At 51.6% G+C, this 25,934-nt stretch overlaps 1 protein-coding gene across 8 annotated transcripts in view; it reads right to left on the reverse strand.

Annotated features, from left to right (window-relative positions):
- The window catches only part of FAM120B (family with sequence similarity 120 member B), an 88,906-nt gene extending 65,299 nt beyond the window's left edge, over positions 1-23,607 (reverse strand). For 4 of the 8 annotated variants that reach the window (XR_009354383.1, XM_059176441.1, XM_059176442.1 and 1 more), the window contains exons 1-2: positions 11,101-12,935; positions 4,572-4,752 (exon numbers count right to left, since the gene is read on the reverse strand). Coding sequence is in view for 6 of the 8 variants with exons in the window: in XM_059176441.1 (XP_059032424.1) it covers positions 4,572-4,752; positions 11,101-12,903 (1,984 nt within the window). In the remaining 2 variants the exon portion in view is untranslated. Of the gene's footprint in view, positions 1-4,571; positions 4,803-11,100; positions 12,936-23,499 lie in introns of those variants that run through there. The other 4 variants (XM_059176444.1, XM_059176446.1, XM_059176445.1 and 1 more) reach the window with 4 other exon arrangements.
- Between the last annotated feature and the right edge of the window lie 2,327 nt (positions 23,608-25,934).

Here is a 25,934-nt window from a genome sequence, read left to right on the forward strand (position 1 = left end):
CAACTCAACCATTACCATCACCCTTTCCCGAGGAAAGCTGTGCGAAATGAAAACACTCCTGAAAGGCTAATATTCTAAACATAAACTCAAGAATCTGCTGATGCCACCTGAACAGCTTCTGCGAGCTCAGCCGACAGCCAGTGAGGACAAGGACATCAGGCAAACAAGCTCATAAACCGAGAGGAGCTTAGAAGGAAAAGCACACGCTTCTTTCAGAGGACGGACTTCTGATGAGGAAGTTAGTCTGGGGTGGTTTTTACGTTCAGAAGAAGGGACAAACAGAATTAATCAGAAGACTGGCCTGAGCCAGAAAAACAAAAGTTGTATTTGTCAACACGGATAGAGTTTCTAGAGCAATGCAAGTGAATGAGACCATCTGCGCGTAAAAAGGCTAAACGCAGTGTAAGGGCCTTCCACACGGTGGGGGTGGCAGAGGGCAGGGGTTGGAGCAGGGGCAGAGTAGGTGGGGGGTGGCAGAGACGGGGGCAGACCTGCCGGACCAGTCCTCTGACTGACACCTCCATTTCCGGACACATTTCTGCACCACCGCATTCCTGAGCTGGACAGAGGCACTGCTCGGACTGCAGCCTAGGGAAAGAGCGTCCAACCAGAACAAGAAAGTCTCTGAGACAAGCAGAATCTGCAGCTCAGGACTGTGTGACAGCCAAGGGACTGGAGCACAGAACACCAGAGCAGGCACTGCGCAGAAAGGAGCTTCCAAAATCTGAAGAGGTGACCCTGAGGACCTCGTTGAGAATTGAGCTCTAACGTGTCCAGAGCAAAACGCAGGGAGGCTGGACAAGACGACGACAGATCTGCCCCGCCATGTAACCAGTGGACCCTACAGAGCTCCACAACATCAAAGTCCTACCAGCCAATGTGCAGAGACCCTCATTAGACACCTAACACTCAGGTGACAGACAGCCCAGGAAGGCCAAGCCCCAGGAGCAGGGCCATTCCAGCTCCAGAGTGAGAGTCCCCACAGACCCAGCCTAATAAAGCTTAAGGCAATCCCTGAAAGGATCAGGTAAATTTACTGCCTGACAGAACACAATACCCTTCACAGATCCAGAATCTTCCAGGCTGCGATCAAAACACAGTGCGTTTGAGAATAAGCAGAAACACATGCCCCCTTATGAGGATGAAGTCAATTAACAGGCACAGGCACAGAAGAGAGGGAGCTGATGGAATTAGTGGACAAGGTCTTGAAAACAGGTACTGCATAAATTTAAGAATTTATTTATTTTTTAAAAGATTTTATTTATTTGACAGAGAGAGACACAGTGAGAGAAGGAACACAAGCACGGGGAGCGGGAGAGGAAGAAGCAGGCTCCTCACCGAGCAGGGAGCCCGATGCGGGGCTCGGTCCCAGGACCCTGGGATCATGACCTGAGCCGAAGGCAGACACTTCATGACTGAGCCACCCAGGCGCCCCAAATTTAAGGATTGAAAGGCAAAGCTGAGCATGGGGGCGCAGGGGGTGAAGACTGAGACATCGCCCGGGACGGGCTAACAGCAGAACAGGTGTCGCGGAAGGAAGGCTCAGCGAACCTGAAGCAAGCGCAGCAGGACTCAGTCACACGGAAGCACCGAGAAAGGAGGCTGGAGGGCAAGCCCGGGTGTGTGATGGGCACCATGGGCAGTGAACCAGGCCGGAAGGGGAGGCCCAGAGTGAGGAGGAAAACAACAGCCAGGAGACAATGTTCGATGGAACAGAATTCACTTGCCTTCAGATTTGGTAGGAAATATACACTCTTTGGTCTAAAAAGCTCAGGAATCCCAAGCAGAATAAACAGGGTGTATCACTCCAAAGCTCGGCCTCAACAAACTGCTGGAAACCAGTGCAGAGAGAGACCTTACGGACAACCGGAGGGAAACACACTTGTTACAGATGAGGAACAACAGTGGGGATGACCTCAGTCACCACACGGCAGCTGATGCGAGCTGGAGATAACACAACATCCTTGCAGTGCTGAACAACAACAAAATACCTAAAATTATATATACAGCAAAACTATACTTCTGAAATAAAGATATTTTCAGGGGAAAAAATTAGGAAATAAAATGAGCACCAAAAGAAGTGTAAAAGCAAGTTCTCTAAATGAAGAAAGCTGATACCAAAGGACATTTGGAGCTACACAAAGAAATGGAAAGCACCAGAAATGATGCACTTAAGAGACTTCTCATTTGTAAACTGCTCTAAAAGGCAAATGACTGTTTAATATAATGGTTGGAAAATGACAGTCAATGGGCCAAATCTGATTTGCTTGTTTTTATACAGTCTGAAAACTATAATAAGCTCACATTACTTTAGATTAGAAAATTATCAAAAGAAGAGTACTTTGTGATAAAGGAAGACTATATAAAATTCAAATTTTGCCACAAGGAAAAAGTAGATTAAGCTTTATGGAGACACAGCTACGCTCCTGTGACACTCGTGTCTACAGCGCAGTAGCAGAGTGTACTTGTCACACAGACTACAGGTGCCCCTCAAAGTCTGTAATATGTATTATCATCTGGCCCTTCACAGAAGTTCGCCAGCCCCTGGTTTAAAGGAAAAGTAAGAATCATATTACAATATTTAAAACATATGCATAATCTCAAAAGATTACACGTAGGTGACATTCTCGACATGACCAAACATTGATGCAACATTCTTGCAAAAACCAAGATACAGAGATTAAGGACGAACCAGTGGTGAACAGGGGACAGAGCCAGAGGGCAGGACACAAAGGGGCAGCATGAGAGAGCTCCTTCATGCAGGTGGACCGATTCTGCGTCCTGACATCGAACAGAATCCATGAAACCAGACACACACACAGAAATAAATAAATGAGTGAACGTATAACAGATGATGAAACTGATGAACGTCTGTAATGTAGTTAATAAAACCGCACTAATGAGGGGGGCCGGGGGCTTAGTCAGTGAAGCGTCTGCCCGTTGCTCAGGTCATGTTCCTGGGGTCCTGGGACCCAGACCTGCATCAGGCTCCCTGCTCAGCGGGGGACCTGTCTCTCCCTGTCCCCTGCCCCACTCATGCTCTCTCTCACTCTCTTTCTCTCAAAGAAATAAAGACCTTTTAAAAAAAAATTAAAAAATAAAAAATAAAAACTCCCAGCAAATCCTCTACAATGTAAAATTTTTTTCATGGTTATCTTTTTTTTAATCATGACAATCAATGCAAAATCACTTGCAGTTAAGAAAGAATATGGAGAAGAAACCACATAAGAAAAAGAAATAGAAAAAATTATCTAAGTACTATCTGGTCCCAAAGTTTATTCCATAGGTTCTTTGGTTTCTGTTGTTCAGTTAGTGTCAATGTCTTGCTCACGCCTTCCTCAGGGCACAGAAGCCCCTGCACTGGGACAGCATGCGTGGGACAAGGCAGTAGGTGCTAAGACTCTGACGGCAGCTGGGTCCAGAGAGCCTCGCTGCTCCACAGCAACAGACCAAGGGCAAGGACAGCACCTGGGTCCGACCGTCCCGACCCACAGGCTATGTGAAGGCTTACTTCCTGGAACAACAGCAGGACATTAATACGTCTGGAAAGAATGGAGTTTAGGCAAAAGGACCACAGACACGGTTTCAGTGGGATCTTACTGCTTCTGCCTCCGGTCCCAATCACGGTGTGCACAGCCCCGTTTCTCATCTAAGCGCTGTCAAGTGAGGCCAGAGCCCCTGGACGCCTGTCACAGGGGAACAGGACCTCACCTCAGAGGTAACTACACGTGTGAAGCATCACTCGTCTTTACTATGAAGAGCCGTTCTCTACCCCCGTGCCCCCCAACTCTTCCAAAAACAGAGGATTTTCCAAACGGTGAGGGAGGCCCCCTAGCTCTCCTGCTCTGGCCACCGGCAGTCCTCTCCCACTCTCTTGCTGTTGCCGCACAAGGAAAATATAGAGGAGAAAAACCTAAATAAAAACACTCTAAAGGAGGGACGCCTGGGTGGCTCAGTGGGTTAAGCAGCTGCCTTCGGCTCGGGTCGTGATCCCAGCGTCCTGGGATCGAGCCCCACATCGGGCTCCTTGCTCGGCAGGGAGCCTGCTTCTCCCTCTGCCTCTGCCTGCCCCTCTGTCTGCCTGTGCTGGCTCTCTCCCTCTCTGACAAATAAATAAAATCTTTAAAAAAAAAAAAAGTGTTAAAAACACTCTAAAGGAAAACTTTGCTTATACTTTAAAATATGATGTACTAGATTTTATGGAATTATGGAATTATTTTATGAAAATCACATTTGGAAGAAAAATAAGTAGACATGGTCTTCTCATAATAAACATACCCCACACTCCTGCAGGAGAACAAGGTGTTTTTCCAGAAAACACAAATCCTTCTATGGACTAAAACTACAACATTTTATAAAAACAATGCGCTCCTCTAATGAATACTGCTCAGCGGTCTGCTAATCGGACAGAGCTGTCGCACGGCGATGACCCTGAACGTGCCACAGATGCGAGTGCGCTTCTCAATTACAGATTTTGCAGAGACACAAAAACCCTTTCGATTATCTCTGTTCTGACGAGAACGCGTTCGGCTCGATCCCGTGTGTCTCGGCCCGCGGAGCCGGCGGCTCACCTCTGCCGTCGCCCAGCAGGAGGGCGTAGACGCGCTGCCGCACCGGGCGGTAGACGAAGGCCTGGCTGGGCAGGGCCTGGTCCAGGGCGTCCTCCAGCGTGTTGCCGCACTCGATCTCGCCGCTGCTCATGATGCTGTACACCAGGTAGCTCTCGGCCTGCACGTGATGCGCTCTAGCCACCTGCACAAGATCCAAACACAGCTGCTTTCCCCTCGGACACAAACAGTGACCTTCAGAAGGAAAAACCAACACCGGTGCTTTTAGGCCCTCGGAAGTGGGTCGCGGTCCCTCGGACTCACGGCACGGAGCCGTGCCAGCGTCCTCTCCTCGGCCCTTGGAGGCTCCAAGCTGTCCACCACGCCTCCTGACCTCCCACCGCCCGCCGGGCTCCGTGCACGGACTCCGCGGCCCCCGGCCTGCTGGCGCCTGTCGGGAGGCGTCACTGTGCGGACCCCAACCGGCCCGAGCCCACTCCCCGCTCTCCAGCCCGACCTCCTGTCTTCCTAGAAACGGGCCCCGTCACTGCCCTCCTCAAAGCACCCTCACCCTAACTTTCAAGGCCCCAGTGTCCTCTTCCAGGACACCAACCCACCTCGCAGAGACCAGCCCCAAGGGAGCACCTTCTCTGCTCCTCAGGAATACTCGAACCTTCATCCGCACTTGGGCTCCAGGAAAGGCGCCTCTCAGGGCCCTCCCACCTCATAGGCCCCTCTCTCATTCGGGTCCACCTTCTGCTCCCAACGGCAACTCACCTCCCCTTGCCTAATGGGGTCAGCCCACACGGGTCCTGTAGTAGTTATCTGGTCCGACCTCCCTGAGTAAACTGCACTTTGCTGGGGTCACGAACCGTACCACAGTCGCTCAGCTGTTCAGGTACTGCACACCCCGTTTCTGCCTTATAACCAGCAATGTGGGCACAAGGTAGGTGACAAGACACAGGGCTGCATTCCACTTTCTCCTTAAAAAGAAGCTGTGGGGCGCCTGGGCGGCTCCGTGGTAAAATCCTCTGCCTTCGGCTCAGGTCATGATCTCAGGGTCCTGGGATCGAGCCCCACATCGGGTTCCCTGCTCGGCAGGAAGCCTGCTTCCTCCTCTATCTCTGCCTACTTGTGATCTCTGTCAAATACATAAATAAAATCTTAAAAAAAAAAAAAAAAAAGGAGCTAAGGAGCGCCTGGGGGGCTGAGTCAGTTAAGCCTCTGACTTAGACTCAGATCATGATCCCAGGGTCCTGGGGGAGAGCCCTGTGTCTGGCTTCCTGCTCGGTGGGGAGCCTGTTTCTCCCTTCCCCTCTCCCCTGCTTGTGCTCACTCTCTTGCATATAAAGAAATAAAATACTTAAAAAAAATTAAAGAAAGGAGCTAAGATCACAGGCCTATAGTAATCTACATACCGCTTTTATTTTTTCTGTGAACTTTTTTTTTAGAGTTTATTAATCTATTTGACAGAAAGAGCGATCACAAGCAGGAAGAGAGGCAGAGAGGCGGGGAGGGGAGAAGCAGACTCCCGGCTGAGCAGAGAGCCCGATGCGGGGCTCGATCCCAAGACCCTGAGATCATGACCTGAGCAGAGTCCGATGCTTAACCCACTGAGCCACCCAGGCGCCCCTGTGAAGAACATTCTCACTAGTACAGGAGTGATTTATCCAGATTACTACTCAAAATTCAAATCCAAACGGTCTGCCACAGAAGGCATCTAAAATGTGGTGTTAGGACAACTTGGAATGTTGAAAACTCTGAATCAGTATTCTTGTTATACATACTTTTAAGCAGTTCTAGTCATTTTGATTTGTTTTTGTAGAATCGAATCTTACTCTATTCCTTCCGTTCTTCAGATATAAAGTAGGTTTAATGAAAGTGCCAACCTCACAGAGCTATCCTCAGGGTTAAATGCGTCAACGCAGACGGTTAATGAGACCGGCACGCGAGGCCTGGCCCACAGCGCGTGGTTCCCAGCGTCCCCACTGTCACGAGGCCACACACATTACTGAACGTCTCTCTCCTTGCTGAAATGTCTTGAAATCAGGATAGCAGAAAGCTTGCAACTTTAAGGTAAGTAAGGTTAAAAAATATTTTTTAAAGGATTGTTATTTGATTCTCTAACGGAAGGTCAATGGAACTGAGCTATTTCTTTCTCTACGTGCTCCTTCTGATACTGAATCTACCGACATTATAGTTGTGTTTTTAACGATCCTTTTGAGGCAAAATAGCTTGACTTATTCTCCTATTGCCTCTTCCATATCTGAGTCTTTTTCATTTTCAAGAGAGATGTATTTTAACAAATCTATCTAGAAAGTTGTAACAAACCGTATTCTCCCTACCAAGAAATCTTCAATTTTGCCAAGTGTATAGAATCTGAGGGAATACAGGGGTTTTCAGGTAAGTTCTCTATAATTAGAACTTTAATTCACTAATTAGATCAGAGTCTTCTAATAAGTACCTTTTACCGCTGCCCTTAACTATAGATCTAGACAGCACTCCACACATGGAAAAACCTTAACATATTCACCTAATCTAAAAATCCTAACATAGGATTTTTAATTCAGTGTAATTCAGTGTATCCAACATTATGGAAACCACATAGGTCTCTGGCCATGGTACGTGCCTAGGGTAACAGCCATGCGCTACAGCCTTCTACCAAAGAGTTTCTAGGAGACTGTGTGGGGTTGAAATTCTTACATGTTGGAATTGGAGTCACCTATCTGATAGGGCTAGAAGACTCCACTGTGAACAAATTTTAAGGAAAAATGTAAAGAGAACTGAAGAAACTTCACACGATTATCTTCAAAGACATCATGAAGCCCACAATCAATGGGAGAGCCGTAGCGCAGCCAACACGCGGTCCCTTCACAGCGGCCCAACTCCCCCTGCAGGCAGGCTTCCCGCTCTCCTCCCCATCCGAGGCTCTTCCACCACCAAACTTCCTGAAGGAGCAAGCACCCCCAGCTCTGGCTTTTGCCTCCAAGGTTCTCTTAAAACCCTGGCCATCTGACCTCCACCAGGCCCCAGTGTGACAACGGCTCTCTCAGGCCTTGAACCCCTCCTAACTGCCAACCCCAATAGCCACCTAGCCCCGTTTCCACTTTACTCTGCAGCACTTGGCAGTCCTGGCCATTTCTACTCTCATTCTTAAAAGCTGCCTCCTTGGGTTTCTCCCCTGGGGTCAGCGTTCCTCATTCCCCTCCTGGTCGGAACACCTCTCTTAGCGGATGTTTTCAGAAGGCTCCATCCTACACAACCCTCTCCTTGGAGGGTTTCCATGACCACGTACAGTCAGATGACTTCTGGATGGCTGTCTCCTGTCCAGTAATGGAACTTGAGGCCTGTTTTCGAAGCATCGGATGGTCTTTCCTAGGTACCCTCTGGGTCAAACTTTTCCTCCCCACCCTTAAGTCACGGGGACTCCCATCTCAGAACACAGGAGGACCCTTACCTCCACAGCAAGACTGACTTTTGAATGTTTCTTCCTTCCCTTTGCCATTGTCCTAATTCTAGCTCTTTTGTGTTCTACCTTGGTTTCTGCAACAGCCACACCAGTGCATTCTCTCAAGTATAACCAATGTTTCAAAAAACACATCCCTGATCACATCACACTCCTGTTTAAAGATATCCAATACCTCCTCAACATGTATAAACACCAAGTCCTAAATTCTTTCATAAGACACATGCTGCCCTTTGTGGTCTCACCCAATCTGTCAGAACTCTCTTTGCTGGAAACTAGGGGAGATGGGGGAGATGACCAGGGTGTCCAGTAAAAGAGGAAAGGTCACGGATGGGTCGTGTTGGGATGGTGAATGGAAGTCAGGGTCCGTGAAGAGCTCACGCCGAGAGGACATTTGCACACCATACACAAATGGGAAATGCGTGTGAGTTGGGAACCAGCAGGGGCCAGGTCCTGTTCCGCAGGAGCTCTGGGCCAGCCAAGCAGCAGACTGGCCCTCTTCCAGACAGGGAGGCAGCCTGCGTGCTCTACTTTGGCTCTGCTGTTCCTCTGCCTGTGTGCCTTTCCCCATCCCGTCCTTCAGGCCAACTGCTACAGGGGCTCCAAGGCCGACACCCCGCGCCACCTCTGACGCCTAAGTCCAGGAGCAGGGGGAGGCTTCCTGACAAACTCCTCCGTGCTCCCGCCTCCACATGACTGATGGCAATGGTCTCAGTCCTCCACGTGTCATCAGGGAACACAGATGTCGTCTCGCGAAGGGTCAGACTGGCAGTCAGACGGCGGGTCAGTCAGAGGACCTGGGCTCTGTCGAGTACGAGCTATGTGACTGCAGACGGTGTCACTTAGCCCTTTCACACCCGTGTCCTCACGTGGTAATGAAGGCAAGTGCGTCCAGCATCAGGACAATTAAGTGAAATGATGTGGACAGTGCCTTCTGGTCACGAGTGGGGAACCCACTCTGCATGGTCGGTATTAACCCAGCATTCCTGCAGCCAACCTCATAGTAAAACCAAATGAATTTGAGCAAAGTTAGATCTAGCCCTTCTCTGTTCATTTTCCCGACTTTGAGTAATGAGTCTGTTCAGATGACTTCTAGTTCCCCGCTGGGATCTGGCCTCCCCACCCCCACCCCCGCCCACCTGTACTTCTTCCTACTGTCCGACTACACTTCCACCCGGAGTTCTAATCCCGCCCTCCCTCCAACTTCTACACATTCTTTACTTCTATGAAGCACTTAAGGATGCTTCCAGGTAGGATCATTTTAACCCCTTCATACTTTTTCACCTATAACTCTCTTAACAGACACATCACAGGGGCGCCTGGGTGGCTCACTGGATAGGGCCGCTGCCTTCGGCTCAGGTCATGATCTCAGGGTCCTGGGATCGGGCCCCGCATCGGGCTCTCTGCTCAGCGGGGAGCCTGCTTCCCTCTCTCTCTGCCTGTCTCTCTGCCTACTCGTGATCTCTCTCTGTCAAATAAATAAATAAAATCTTAAAAAAAAAAAAGACACATCACATCCTACTTCTCACTATAATTTTTTATGTTAGCAAGTTAGCTTATCTGCTACAATGCATGCAACAGAGAAAGAGGTGAGACTTCTCAAGACAGAAGAACCCATGGACTTGTATGGGAAGGAGGAGAGCATCACTCAAGGAGAGGCAGGTACAAGAAAAAGGGAATAGAGCCTTCAAGGCTTCCTGAGCAGCTACTGCAAGACAGTGGGACAGGCCAAAGGGGCTCCACAGTGAAAAGAAACAAACACGACCCCCGCCCTCACAGCACTGTTGCAAGCATGAAGTTCCAGCGAGGTGTATGTTACAGCAGGTGCCCAGCGGCGGATGGCCAGGGGCCATCTCTGAGTGAATGACCCCCCCAGCCATGACAAAAATGACTAGCAGGCATTACCTAGCATGGGGGCAGAAGAGCACCTGCAGGGCCACGACAGACCAGCTGGAGAAGCGGCCGTAGCGAGGTAACGGCAGGCCATAGCTTGCTTAAGGCTACTGTTTCTACTCTTCAAAGAGTTATGGAACCCAAATCAAGGGTTTTATTTCTGCATGCACCACAGTAAATGGATCGGAAGGGGCCAAAGTCTACACAGAAGAGTTGTCAGAGATTCCTGAGTCATCCAGGAAAGCAGCAGCCTACACCTGGTGGCGAGATTGACTGACTAGCTCCAAGGAGAGAAGAGTTACAACGACCAGGACAGAGAATTCCCAGGTCTGTGTAAGTGGACGGAAGACGGAGACTGTCAGGGCCACAGGTTTGTGGGTATGAGATGACGTGTAGTGGCGCCTGGGTGGCTTAGTGGGTTAAAGCCCCTGCCTTCGGCTCAGGTCATGATCTCAGGGTCCTGGGATCGAGCCCCGCATCGGGCTCTCTGCTCAGTGGGGATTCTGCTTCCCCCTCTCTCTCTGCCTGCCTCTCTGACTATTTGTGATCTCTGTCTGTCAAATAAATAAGTAAAATCTTAAAAACAAAACAAAAACAACCAACCACAACAACAAAAAAAGAGATAATATGTGTAACCCACCTAGCACAGAAGCTCACACATGTAGTTAATAACTAGTAACCCACCATAAAAACCTCAAGGGCTCTGTGTTGCTTTGAGAATTAAGTCCCAACTCCTAGTGGGGCATGTTAACAGTCTTCATAATCTGGCTACACTCCACGTTTTCCAACCTCTCTCCCCATATCTCCCCTAAGACCCCATACTCCAGCCTACTGGTCTACCTCGTACCCCAAGGCAACACCTATTTGTTACCTAGTCCAGCTCCCACAAAGGTCTGGTTCACTCTTACCTCTTCAGGAACATCTCTCTGTATTTACCCCAGTGATCACTCTCCTTCCAATTCCCAGAGCTCTCTTCTAGGATAGGCAGGCACCAATATGAAGCATACTTTATAATGTGAGCTGCCAATGCACATGTCCTACCTACTAACTACACTGCTAGGTCCTGCCCTGTGTCCCCCACAGTGCCTTAACTATGCAAGAAGTCAATAAATATTCACTGGCAAATCCATCAATCTGTCAACGGGCATATTTTCAATCATGACATCCCAGATTCAGACAGGCATATCTACGTACCTTTAAAATTTCAGGGTCTGAAACCATAGTTACTTGTTTGACTTCGGGCTCCATATGCATGTGGTCTTGTTTAATTGCAGGGTCTGTACACATGGATGCTTCCAGTTTAAATTCAGGATCTGCCCCTAGAGGTAACTTTTGCTTGATTGCAGTGTGTGCATATATGGGAACTCCTTGCCTAGATTCAGGATCTATACAAATGGGAACTCCTTGCTTGGGCTCGGGGTCCGCACACATGGGAACTCCTTGCTTGGGCTCGGGGTCCGCACACATGGGAACTCCTTGCTTGGGCTCGGGGTCCGCACACATGGGAACTCCTTGCTTGGGCTCGGGGTCCGCACACATGGGAACTCCTTGCTTGGGCTCGGGGTCCGCACACATGGGAACTCCTTGCTTGGGCTCGGGGTCCGCACACATGGGAACTCCTTGCTTGGGTTCGGGGTCCGCACACATGGGAACTCCTTGCTTGGGCTCGGGGTCCGCACACATGGGAACTCCTTGCTTGGGGTCGGGGTCCGCACACATGGGAACTCCTTGCTTGGGTTCGGGGTCCGCACCCATGGGAACTCCTTGCTTGGGTTCAGGGTCCACACACATGGGAACTCCTTGCTTGGGTTCGGGATCCGCACACATGGGAACTCCATCCTTGGGGTCGGGGTCCGCACACATGGGAACTCCTTGCTTGGGTTCAGGGTCCACACACATGGGAACTCCTTGCTTGGGTTCAGGGTCCGCACACATGGGAACTCCTTGCTTGGGTTCGGGGTCTGCACACATGGGAACTCCTTGCTTGGGTTCAGGGTCTGAACTCATGGATACCACCTGCTTGGGTAAAGTTATTAAACCCTTGGGTTTTTGGAAAAACCATGGAGATTTCTGTCCTGGCAAAAGATAGGATGCCACACCCTTATAAAAGAGAGCTTTGTTTGGTCCCAAAGGTAACATCTCTTCCAGCTTTTTCTCACCCTGATGCAAGTGAAGAACTTTAGAGATATGGTCTGCTACAGCTAAAATAACGTTACCCTTTTTGTCAAAGTTCTCCTTGAGAGAAGTGTACGAAGACAAGCATTTGTACCGAAAGCTCTCAAACATGCCCTCTGGGATTATGTCATTGCCAAGTAGGCAGGCCAGAAGAGGAAGGTCTGCTAGGCTGATAGCCAGACTCTCACAGAGCTTCTCTCTACAAAGCATGACAGTACTAAGACTCTCCAGGCAGAGGTCACCAATTGAAAAGTAGGGACAAGTATCATAAATTAAGTAGTCAGTATCTTCTCCAAGAATCCCAAGACAGTTATTCTGGAGGCCATAAGAGGCCACCTCATAATCAGCCTCCTGTACGGAACACAGGGTTTCCTGACCCAGGGTCTTCAGAGCGAATCGTGTGAAGATGGCCAGCCCTGACGGGATGAAGAACATATTTCTGCCGGGCTGCTCCCTGTGTGACTTGATATACTGGAAGATCCTGGAGATCTCCTTATTGTTCTTGAGCCTCCGTTTCACCCACTCATCTCTCTTCTCCTGCTCCACCATGCCGTCAAAGAAGAACACCAGCTTGATGCCAACAGTTGTGAAAGTCTTAACAAAATCCCGCAAAGCAGAAAAGTATTCCCGCCACTGGCCACCGCAGATCCAAGACTCGGGAGTATACCAGTATCTGAGACAACACATGGCGTCGACCACGATGGTAGGAGTGCTCCCAGGGTGCTCGCTTCGGTGGCGTTCTGCCAGCTCTCGGAAATCCACCACTGTACAGATGTGTGGGCAGGTACTGCCCACAAACCCCTGCAAACCTCTCACGCCCATAACTGAACTCCTGGAAAGCTCCCGGAAAGGATCTGGAAAGGAAAATAAGTAATTATGGATGACCACTGGACATATGACCCCTTTCAAGCAAACACAAGACAACATCCAATACTCACTCTCCAGCTGCGAAGCACTCCAGCACTAACAAGATACGGAACATGACACACCTGTCAGGAGCCTGAAGCTCTCACTAAAGAGGAAGAGGCTCTTTACCCAAGCAGGAGTCGGCAGGGCTGCCTTCACCAGGGCCACACAGCGCAGCAACGCGCCAAGATTTGCATGAAGGCCCTCATTCAAGGGATTTCTCAACCAAACTAAAAACAAGGCAACGGTTTTCAAAGAAGTAGTGTTTCCCATCTAAGAACTCAAGACTAGAGTTAATTCTGAAAACCTAAAACATATACAGACACACACAATATCCATGTTTCTCAGAATAATTTTGCTGAGTGAAGAAAGCTAGACCAAGGGTGTACATACCGGAGGACCCGTCTGTACGAAATTCGAGTTCACTGAGAGTGGGGCTGCAGCACAGAGAGCTGGTGGTGCTGGCCCGGCATGGGGCAGGCAGGAAGGAGCGACGCACACAATGGAAACTTCGGGTGACGGATATGTTCACTACCTCACCTGTGGTAATGGTTTGACAGGCGAACACACGCTAAATCTTGTCTAACTGAACACTGAAACAAAGCACATTTTACTGTCTATCAAGTATACCTGAATGACGCTCTCAAAAAGAAAAAGATAAAAATTCACAATGCCAAATTTCTGTAACATCTGAGTTGGTGAGGGACTTTGAACGGAAAACCGCTCGCTCTGAAGCACAGAAACACGGTGGTTCCGAGTTGGAGCTCAAACTCTAGAGAAAACCAAAGCAGAGTATCTTAATGTCACTGGTCATAAAAAATTCCATGACGACATCTTTGATCCTAACGGCCTGTGATTTTCACTTTGGTTTTAAGACTCATCAGGGCCGCACGTCCGTGGATGAAACAAACACAAAGTCCTTATTGCACAGACAGCTCCAGCGGAACAAAGGGAGCCTCTCCAGGCGTGGGACTCCAGACACAGAATCTCCAGGCTCTGAAACAACTCTGACAGGCCTAAGACAATCAGCTGCAGCTCACAAACGAAGAAACTGCAAATAATCGACGACATTGAGAAAAGGGACCCTCACACGGGACTCTCTTTTTAAGAACTTACTGCTTGTTCACAGACACTGGCCCCTAAAAAAATTTGAAAAGTTATCTGTTTAATTGCCATTAATACTAACATATGTAAGCATGGAGTGGACATAGATGTCACACATGTGCGCTGACCTCTGGCGAAACCTCTCTTGTTAGCTTATGAAACGCAGCGGAACACACGCGTCCACAGACCCCAAACCACCGGAGAGCTCTCCCCAGCCAAGCTTCTACCCTGGGAACATTCCCCAGGTGTGAGTTTTTGAAGCAGAAACCGGACTTCTACCAGATTACTTCGATGCTGAGGCAGTGCTACAGTCTGGGCCTCTGGGTACGGACCCTGCTCACAAGCTTACACTGTTGTTTCTGAAGCCAAGCCAGGCTGGTTTTTCTCAGGAGATTCCAACGCAGTACTTCGGCGCAGGTTTGGAAAGAGAACGAACAGCACAGAGCAGGGTGCGCAGAGCTAATTAAAAACCATGCTCAGGGTGCACAAGCCCTCGGCCGTTACTCCGCGGCTGGTTGCAGAACAGCGGGGTTGGCCCACGATGACCGGCCAGGTGGCACGTGGCTCGGACTCGGATGCCCCCCCCCCCCCGTGGCCAGAGGGGTCTCCGCCCCTCCCGCGGGCCCAGAGTGGCCGCTCCACGTCCCCCGGAGCGCAGCGCCTGGGGAGACCTGCCCACCAAGCCCACCGGTGGCCAGGGCCACCTCCTCGTTAGTCACTGGCAGCTCAAGACACACGTGAAGCTCAGGCTGAAACGAAACAGAACCTGCCTTCAGTCCCTGCTCCCCCGGACGGGGGCTCCAGTTTGCGTGGCAGCTCTGCCACATTTGGGTTGGCTGCCTTCCCTCACCAAGAAAAAGGGATTTTTGTTTCAAGCATTTTTCTCCTAAAACTGCAAGTGACAACACTGAGTTGCTCAAAACACTCTCCTCTTTATTTTGGGAGAAGTCAGGCTCAGCCTCTGCTTCGATCTTATTCAAATGCTTTCCTCCTCTCCCACCCAGTGGTGAAAAGCTCACTATTGTGATCAAACATGTACTGGGTTTTCCTCTTTCACACTGCCGATTTCTCACATTCTGAATCACAAATTACTGCAGGAATGTTACGTTACAATGTGCTCCTCTATGGCATTTACAAAAAAAAAAAAAAAAAATGGGGGTAAGCAAAGACCTGGGAACGTGGGACACTGGGTGCTGCCTTCCGGTGTCGCGGCGCGCAGAGCTCAGTGCCCCTCAATGCACTTAGTGTGGCGGGACAAGAAATGCCCCAAAAAATAAGTTCTTTGGATATTACCTTTCAAGAATTTTTTTAAATATTGCTCAGAGCATACAGAGTTAACCCTTGAACAACATGGGTTTGAACTGAGGGGGTCCACTTATACCTGGATTTTTTCAATAAAACAGTCCAGTCCTGTAAATGTACTACCCCTTCCTTATGCTGTTAATACTGTTTTCTCTCCTCCTCCTGACTTTACTGTAAGAATACGGTACACAGTACACGTCACACACACCCTGTGCTCACTGCCCGTTATCAACAAGGCCTCTCCTCCACGGTCGGCCATCAGTGAAGTTCGGCAGGGTCAGAAGGATTTTTGGCTGTGTGAAAGGGTCAATGCCCCTAACTTCTGCACTGCCGGAGGGTCGACCCCACGGAGGTTTTTCATTCCTTAGAGGCAGTTTTAAAGATCATTGCAAATACATATGTGTATATACACGTATATACAGTCTTCGTTATTTAAATAAATGTTGTTTAGAAAGCAGACAGATGGCTCACTCAGGAGGAGTCTTACTGCCCAAAAGGCAAACCGGGAATCACCTCCATTAACGTGGCCTCCTCGAGGCAAACGACATCGCTCTGTCACATCCCCAGTGCCCAGCACGGCGTCCGGCACGGCAAGCCCAGCCCCTGCCTCTGGATGAACGAGTACACAGAGGCATCGAAGGGCAGGCGCACAAAGAGAAACAAAGAACCAGTAGGTTACAGACTCTGACCGTAGGCAAAGGAAGAGCAGAAGCAGAGTCACTGGCCTCAAGGAGTTAACAGGCTGGTTCGGGAAGCAAAGCTGCAGCCCAGGGACGCTTATAAAGGAGGGGCCGGCAGGCCCGCTGCAAGGGGCCTCACCCCTCGGAACAGCTTCCTTCCACACAGGGGCACCGAGCCCAACATCCCAGGTTACCAGAAAATGAGGCAGATGAGGAAAAGAGGAGGCCAGAAGCTCCCTTATTCACAGTCTGTCCACTGAGACATACCAACCTGTCCGCCACCGATGGAAAGGGCCGAGTCCCTCAGGACATGGGGACAAACGGACTCAGGGCCAGCCCACAGATGGAAGGGGGCACGGACGGACAGACAGATGACAGACACACCGCCTACGCAGACAGCAGGGTCTGCAGGACGACCAGAAGCAAACTGGTGCCCACCTTAGAGCACACCCAGCAGCCGGCAGCGTTAAACGCAGTTCTCCAAGGCTGGAAGACAACCCGAGCACACATCCATTAATGAGCGAGCGCTCAAGTTGGGAAGCTAGTTCAGACGTCACTGAAGAGCTGGAGTCGACGGAAATAAACTATTTTCATTTGGAGACAAATCAGGTTCAAGTCCTACAAAGCAATGAAATCAAAACCTTTGGGTTTATCAGAGAGAAATAATTTGTATCTCTACAAGACGCAAGGCTACAAACCAGCATGCAACATCAGTGCCTGGGCCCCAGTCCAGAGTAAGCCACCGAGGCCCGGAGCCACCTTCGGTCAGAAGACAGCACAGTGTGGGGTGACTGTGCCGAACAGTGACCCATGTGGCGGTGACAACACAAGAAACACGCAGTCCTTTTCCCTGGCTTCATCTCCACGTCTCAGACTATGTTTCTTCCGCTGGTAATGCGCTGGCTAGGCCCAAGCGCTCAGGGAGGGCCGCACGTGGCTTGTGGGGCACCTGAGGTCTGCCCTTCTTCCCTGTCTCCCTCTAACCTCTCCAGAAACAGAAACGCAGGGGACCCCTTCAACACAGCAAGGCAAGACCGGGGACTAAAAACTCCCCCAAAATGAATGCTTACCCCATACCAGCATAAGGGACCACGTTAGCTCCGTGTTTACTGAGTATTAATGAGTGCACAAACCAGGTAAATGAGTAAGCTGAGAGGGGCTGCCAACTGTGGTGGTCCCCATGCTTCAGAGGACCACCACCCTGGGCTCATTAAACTACTGACCAGAGGCTCTCCGGGACCAGATTTCAATCAGGCTCCTCTGGGCCCTCCTCTCAACTAGGTCTCAACTTTGGGCTCCCATGTACATCGTGGCTGAATCCAGTTTCAGCATGAGCACTACTGAGTCTGTCCGGAGAAAAACCCTACTCTTCATAGACGGTCACCCTCGAGATCGGATCAAAGGCTTCATTCCCCCCAGTTCTCCGGAGCCCTTCCCTCTGCTGGCCGCACATCCCCAGGTGTTTGCTGCCTTCCAAGCTGAGTCCTAGTTCTCTCTCCCCTAGCACAACAGCCTTAAATAAAGTCCTTACTGTTTTAGCCAGTGTCAGAGTATTTCTTCTTCAACACTGCATCTCTAAGAAGCTTAGTCAAATGAATGGAAGGCCTCTAGTTATTATGACAGACACTGTGTGTCTAGGTACAGGCGTCCAGACTCGGGATGTCCTGGAGGACCCTCCAGCACAGTCAGGCTATGGCCACGTGCCAAGACTCAGAACACAGGGGCAAGGCTGAGGTAGACACTCAGGACTTGGCAGAATGACCCTAACTCTTAGCAGCATCCTAGGGAGAAATGACAGCAAGTAGGCAGTACAGTACAGCTGATAAAAGGGAAGGCTCTAGAAGTTCAAATTCTAACGTCCACTGAATAGCAGTAAAACTCCAAGCACGTTACTTTATTCTATAAGCTTCATTCTTCATATCTATTAGGAGGATTATAAAAGCTACTTCATAAACTCTGATGCAATTTCACTTATATTACCAATTTATTCATAAAACATACCATCGGTTGCCTAAAGCTTAGTAAAATCAGCCCAGCACCAGTCAGAATTTAAAACAAAGCCTTGCAAGTTTTAGTGAGGTTTTACTGTATTTATAATTTTTCAAGATAGTTTACTTTAGTAAATCATGAATGTATTTATTTACAAAAATTTCTCATTTTAAAAGCAGCTAGCTCTGCAGAAAATTCAGAGACAGCACAAAGGAAGAAAAAAAACTGCCTATAGGGGCGCTTGGGTGGCTCAGTGGGTTAAAGCCTCTGCCTTTGGCTCAGGTCATGATCCCAGGGTCCTGGGATCGAGCCCCGCATCAGGCTCTCTGCTCGGCGGGGAGTCTGCTTCCTCCTCTCTCTCTGCCTGCCTCTCTGCCTGCTTGTGATCTCTCTCTGTCAAATAAATAAATAAAATTAAAAAAAAAAAAAACTGCCTATAATCTCATCTTCCAAAGATTAACGACTACAACAATTTTAGAGTTCATATTTCCAGCCTTTATTATTATTTTCTTTTAAAAATCGGATACTCTTGTCCTTCCATAATCTACTTTTGTGTCTTATCATGAATATATTCCCAAATCACCGTGTTAATGTTCTCCTCTAGTGCCATTTTTAATGGATGCCCAGTGCCGTAAGTGTGTATCCCATCTCTGTATATGAAGCTTTGAGTACATCCTGAGCATTTCCTTGGGACAAATCTTGGGAATTGCTGAGTCAAAGTAAGAGCACACACGGCAGTCCTTTTGCTGCCACAGGGTATCATTAATACTCTGCTCCACCAGGTGATCTTGTGTGAACGTGAATCTGGTTTACACCTTTAGCACGTACCTTTAGTCACTTACCAAAGCAGCACTAGCTATGACCAAGACAGGAGGGCCCTGCCCTCCAGCAACTCACACTCCAACAGGAAAACATTCAACCCACAACAAATCAGCTGGGCAGAGCTGTAGCTGGGGGCGGGGATGCTCAGCAGGGAGACCCAACCCAGATCCAGGATCCACAATAGCTATCCTGAGCAAGGGCACTGGGGAGCCTGACAGAAGGCAGGAAGGGCAGGTGCGGCCAGAGCCAGGAGGAGCCGGCAGAAGACGGGAGGCCAGGAGTCCTAAGGAATGAAGATTTTTTTTAACGTATCTTTTTGTAAATTTTGTGATACCTTTTTCTATCAGTAAATGGAGGTTTCTTTTTTTTTTTTTTAAAGATTTTATTTATTTATTTGACAGAAAGAGATCACAAGCAGGCAGAGAGGCAGGCAGAGAGAGAGGAGAAAGCAAGCTCCCTGCCGAGCAGAGAGCCCGATGTGGGGCTCGATCCCAGGACCCTGAGATCATGACCTGAGCCGAAGGCAGCGGTCCAACCACTGAGCCACCCAGGCGCCCCTAAATGGAGGTTTCTAAGGTACTTAAAATACCTTTCCTGCTAAGTAGTTTAACCTGGGACTTTATTTATATTATAAATGTATATTTTATTATAAATGCTTCAGGACAAGAAGAGGGAAAAAAAAAAAAACCACACACACCAACTCTCAGTATGGCCAGAACTCTGATGTACAGGAAGAAGACCGAGGAGACGAGGCTGCAAACCGGGCCAGACACCTGTACCTGGACTTGACCCCAGGGGAAATCAGATATTGGTCAAGGCTGTAAAGCAAATCCTACTTAGAAACACTGCCCTGACTCCCTGAAGGAAAGATGGAGAGAGGCAAGACTGAAGATCAATTAGGGGCTCTGGTAGATTCTGCATGTTCTGGCTGCCCAATACCCAAACACCTACTTTGGAAGAACTCTAAGGGATGTGGTCCTAATTCTTTTTGCAAAGAAAAAGGAGGCAGAGACCCTCTTCCGGCCCTCACACCCTTACCAAAGACCAGAGTTCTAAACTCCTGTATTTGCTCAGGAAATCGCTCCGGCCCTGTGCTAGCAGCTATGGACACAGCAACGGACCAGACAAAGTCCCTGACTAAGAAATGAGCCCTGAGAGTGAGACTAAAAGGCACAGGGCCCAGCAGAAAAGAAAGTCCAACAGTGTGTACACGTGTCAAAAATGCACCATATTGTACACTTACTCTACAAGCCCCATACCAGCCATCTCTAGTCCCACTGGGCCATGCTCAGTTTGTCAGACTCATGGAAGGCGTGCCATGCGGTACCAGCAAAGACCAAAGAGCTGGTGCTGGGCAGCAGCCAGCAGTGCGGGCTATGTTAGGGCACCTGCCTGAGGTTACAGACACTAACAGCAAAGCCCACATTTGAACCCACCGGCTTCCAAAGCTTGTGCATCTTTCACTAGGCCACACCCCCACCTAACCGCCCCATCTGAGTGATCTGGTTGCTGCTGGCTCCAGTGCTGGAATGACCAAATCACTCATGGCAGAACTGTCCTCAGTCCAGAGAGCTCTCCTTCCTGAAGGCTCTCCCAGTCACAAGGCCACTCACAGAATCGTCAGGACTGAGGGGACAACCGAGAACACTGGGCCCTTCCCTAACCCTCTGAAGCTCTGCAAAACCCCTTAAAGAACAATGACACATAATGTGAAAACCAGTGCCACTCACTGAACATAAATAAAGACGCATGTACGCCTGTAAAAATTTATGCTTTAATCCACATTTCAGGATAAGAATGCAATTTAAATTCATTCAAATTTAGTCAAAGCTAAGACAATTTACTCATAGGACACCTCTCCAGGCTCTTATTTATTACGGACGCTTTTCTACTCAGTCTGACGACGAGCTCCTACGTCCACAGTAGAGAAAAATACGGAAAGGCGTCTGAGGCAGCACGTGGGTACCGACAGTAGCTGACACTGCTAGGAGCTGACATTAACAGGGAAACTAAGAAGACCTAAAAGACACAAAAACTCCAAACAAGTAACAGGGCAACAGCTGTCCCTGCCTCAACAAGTCCTACAATATTTACATCACAACAAATTCTGTGTAAAATGTTTACATGAGATCATTAAAGAAAGCTTATACCACATCCTGCACATTCTATTAAGCAGGGAAATAACATATTTTAGAAAGACCGCCATCCTAGATGGAAGATTTTGGTGCTTAATGGGCAAAGCCCCAAAACTATGCAGGAGACTCTGCTGTTTCAAAAAGGCTTACTTCTCTCTTACCCTGGCTGGCAGCAGTTTTACTAGCAAATGACTTTACAATAACTCACCACCCTCGGGGCTGCAGCACGAACAGAACAGTACACGGCGGCATGCTCAGGGCACTCTGCGTGCACACGTGGGAGTCCACAGCTAGACAGGCATGCTGACGGGCCTAGTAACGGAGTCCACGCTACAGCAAACATTCTATAATAAAAGCAACGGATTCCCACATTTTGAGTAAAATTTGTTTATAAGGAAAAGGGTGCTCAGGAGCTGGTTGGTTTTGGTTGGCAATGGCTCTGATTTACGGTTTGACCGAAGACAAATCATTTAATCTCTTTGTAGATCATTGATTTCCTTTTTGGTAAAACTTAAATAATGATTTACCTCTCAGTTTGGTAGATTTTGAACTACTACTACTACAAAATCCCTTAATAATATCATATTTTATATAAAAAACTTAAACCTTAAGTAACATGTTTTTAGTCTCTGAAAATTTTTCCAACAGAACACCTTACAGACATCTAAAAGCAAATGAGAATAAAGTTATTTATGCTAGCTATAAAGCTTTATAAAAATAACTGATAGCACCAGGACTGCCTCATCTTCAAACCAAGAAAAGCAAGCACACAGTGAATTCCTGATTTGCCAACAGCTCCAGCTTCTATAAGACCTCGATTAGCTGGACGTTCCCCTTTTACGGTTAACCTCTTCTTGAAAGAGGCGGGCACCCAGCAGTGAGGTCCGCCAGTACCGGCACTGCTGCCAGATGCACGGAGCTGGGTCTCCGGCATCTCCTCCCAGAGCAAACTCAAGCCAGGCTACAGCAGGGGTCGGGTCCTCTGCACTGGGTCCTCTCCCCCGCCCAAGCCTCAGTAAGGAGCACACACAGCACCGGACCCCAGGGCAGCAGGAGGAGCTAAGGGCTAGTTTCATAAGGATTCAAGTGCAGGGCCTGCAATCTACACAAACGGGATCGTGCGTCTTAGAAAAGACTAAATTGTCGACACGAGACCCCTGAGGCCTTTCCCGGTGCCTTGGAAGGGGCTCATGAGAGGGCCCCGGACGCCCGATCCTCATTAGCTTTACAGTAAGTCCACCTCGTCACCCACACCCTGAGTCAGGCTCAGGGACGGGGCAGAACCTCCGCATACGGAAAAGCACAGGTGCCCTCGAGGTCACCGCCGGCCTCTGGTCCGTCTAACAGAGGAGAAACCCGAGGCCAGGAGGGATCCCGGGTCTCCGCGGGTCTGGACGGCCGCCCGGCCGGGATGACAGCAAGGAAGGCGGCGGTGAGGTGGTGGAGGAGCGTGGACGGGAGGGTGAGCGGGCCGGGCCGGGGAGCCGCGGCGGCAGCGCTCCGGGCGGGGAGGAAGCGGCCACACACAGCGCGGGCGAGGCTGTGCGGGTCCCAGACGGTCGCCACACCGGGCAGGCCCCGAGCGGAGGCAGCGGTCAGGCCGCGAGAAAACAGGAGGCGGCCACGGCAGGAGCCCGGCTGCCGCTGCGCACCGCACGGCTCCGGGAACGGACAGGAGCCCGAGGTCGCAGACCTGCTCCCCGGCGTCCCTCGGAATCAGCCCAGCATCTGGGCGCCATTCCCGGGACCACGGGCTCCTGCCTTCCCCGCCAACCGCTCCGCACGGCCGTCCTCGGGTTCTCGGCCCCAGGCGTCTCCTCCGCTCCCGGCGCAGGACGCTCACCCACAGCCGCCGGGCGACCCTCCGCGGCCCCCTCGCCCCGAACTCCCCAGGGCTTCCCGCCAGGCCCTCTCGGAGCGCGCGTGCCTCCCCCACCTCCCCGGGCGCCCGCGCACACGGTCCCCGCGGTCCCCTCGGAGGAGCGGCCCCCGGCCCGGCTTCCCGCGCCAAGGCCTCCCGCGCGAACGCGTCCCGCACAGACACTCCCCGGGCCGCCCGCCCGCCTTCGCCCCTGCAAGGGCCCCACGGCCGCGGGCAGGACAGCGCCGCTCTGCGCCGCGGGCGCGCGGTCGGAGGCCGCCCCGGGACGACACCGCCGGGCGCGCCCGGAGCCGGCGCCCATCCCTGCGGGGAGAGGAGGGTCGGGCGCGCGCCGAAGAGGAGGAAGCAAGGGGCAGAGCCGCAGGGCCGGGCGGCCCGGCCGGGCGGTGCCGGCGACGGAGACGGCCGGGGGGGCCGATGGGCGGCGAGCGCCCCGGGGTCCGGCGCGGGGCTGCGGGCGGGCGGGGCCGCTGAGGGCTCGGACCCGGGGGCCCCGCGACGGCGGAACCGCGGAGCCGCAGAACCGCGGGCGCAGCGAGCCGAGCCCGACAGGCCGCGAGCGGTCCGGACGGCGCTGGCCCCGCAGGCCCGGCCCTACCTAGAGATGCGCCCGCACAGCCAGGGACGCGCCCGCGCCGCCCTCGGCCCAGCCGCTGCCAGCCGCGCACTTCCGCTTCCGCCCCGAGCGCTTCCGCCCCGAGCGCTTCCGCTCGCGAGACGGCCCCGCGCCGGGGGAGGGGGGGGAGGGGCGGGGCCTGCGAGGTCCGGCCCCGGGGCGCCGCGGGAATGAGCTGCGCAGGCGCCAAGCCCGTTGCCTCGGAAACCGCGCGGTGCTCCGTGCTCGCGCCGCGCGCTCCCTCCGCCGCGCGTGGGCGTCGGCGGCGCAGCCTCTTTCCGCTCCCGGGCGGGTTCCGACGGTGACCCCGAGCCCCGGGGGAGCGCCGCGGCCGTCCCGGGGCGGCTGGGGGCGGGCGGCGTCCCGCGGAACCTTCCCGAAGCGCGGCCGGTGCGGAGCGAGGCCCCTCCGGATCCCGGGGCTTCAGACGCTGCGGGCGGGCAGCGAGCGTCCCCCGCTCCGGCCGCGCGCGTCCCCGCGGGAGGCCGGGGGGGCCGCTGAGAACGGGCGCGGGGCGGGGGCCGGGGCGGGGGGCGGGGGCCGGGGCGGGCTTCTCTGTCCCCTCCGCCGCCTCAGCGGCGAGGTCGGGGCAGTGCCGGGGCTTCCCGAAGCCGGCAGAGCGCTCGGCCACCGCGAGCCCTCCGGGCCCTGCGGCCGCCTGTCGGCGTGGCCGTGACGGTGGCGCGGACGGTCATTGCCCGAGTCCCCGTGGCTCCGCGGGCGGGTTTTCCAGTCTGGAGCGCGCGAGAGTTGGGGGGAGGAGCAAGGGCAGGTGCGGGGCTCTGCAGAAATTTCGGGGACCGAGGCAGTCCTGCCGGAGTGGCGGCAGGTGAAGCTGCGCGGTGAACCCACCACCGGGTCAGGCAGCGCCTCCACCGCGTGTCACGGATTTTGGACCCCGCTCCTAAGCCACCGTGTGTCCACTTTACTTCTGAAGCTGCTTTAAGATCCGCGACGTGCACGTCCCGCGCCTGGCGTGCACCCGGCATCTGAGGATCAGATGCAATCAGGCGGTCCGGATCGCAGCCACTGCCCATTCCTCCCGCTGAAATGAGTAAGCGGGAGAAGCAGACTCCTGACTGAGCAGGGAGCCCGATGCAAGGGTTAATCCCAGGACCCTGAGATCATGACCTGAGCCGGAGGCAGAGGCTCAACCGACTGAGCCACCCAGGCGCCCCCGTTTCAGTTTTGAAAACTGAAATCCCTCTGCCCAAGGCCCCATCAGTCCCAGGGAAACTGGGAGAGTTGGGCACCGTAAGAAAGAGCTGCTCTGGGAGAGGCACACTGGGAGCCAGGCTGGTCCAGGGGCCCGTGGAGACAAGTGTCCATTACTCCTTTTCTGAGAGTCACCGGCTCCAGTGGGTTGGTGGACAGACTCCGTTACAAAAGTTATATCCACATACAATGGGCAGAATAGTCCTGGAACGGTTCACAAGGGGGTGGGTTCCCCACCTGAGAGCCTGGGGTGGTGGGGCTCAGGGAAGGAAGGGACTTCACTCCTCTCTTTTGAATCTGGCAGCCAAGTGTGATGGCAGAAGAATCGCCTTTAAACCAATCTGATTTATTTTTAAGTAAATTACTGACAAGTCAAATTGTTAATACCAGTTTATTTAAGCTGCATCTCAGAATCTGTCCACACAGCATACCTCAGTAGGCTTTGTAAGCCCCAGGGAGTAACAACCTTCAGTGGAAGGAAAATGACCAAATACTGTTCTCTTCAATGTCTCTTGCAAAGCACTTGACAGATCAGGCACTCAAAAAACATTGCCAAGCTGAAATGACAGCACACACATACGTGTTAAAAGTTTTGGGAAGGAATCTCTCCACTCAGCCTAACGGGCTCTTCTTTCCTGTTGACTTTTTTTTTTTTTTTTTTTTTTTTTTTTTTTTGAGTAAAGTCACCGTGCTCAGCACCTACTACTGATTGGGTACCACAGCAAGAAGGATGTGAAACGGTCTCTGATCTTAAGGAGCACACACTGAGGCAGGGAAGAAAGACTGACATACGTTAAATATTAGGAAACAAGTGAAACCGTGTAAAATCTGTAACATTGGATGAAGAAGGGAGCAAGGGGCTAACGTGTGAACTGAGTCTGGAAGGAAGTGGGATCTCAGAAGTGGAAGAGGAGGGTTTCGCATGCAGGAGAACCTAGGAAACAAGCGGAGCCGGACTTGAGGTGGTGCAAGGGGCCGGCAGGGACACCACTCACAGTCTGTGCAGAGCCAGACTGAGGAGGCAGAGGGCACAGGTCAAACAAAAGCCCTCTCTGACTGCTTGGGTGAGTCCCACCACTCGGCAGTCTTCTCTACCTCCTGGAGCTTCCAATAGGCATCTCTGCCTCCCTCTTAAATATACACACATGACCAAGGATCAACAGACAGTTGAGGAAGACAGAAAAAAAGGAGAAAACGAACTA

The sequence above is a fragment of the Mustela lutreola genome, chromosome 6 (assembly GCF_030435805.1).
Source record: "Mustela lutreola isolate mMusLut2 chromosome 6, mMusLut2.pri, whole genome shotgun sequence".
NCBI classification, from domain to species: domain Eukaryota; kingdom Metazoa; phylum Chordata; class Mammalia; order Carnivora; family Mustelidae; genus Mustela; species Mustela lutreola.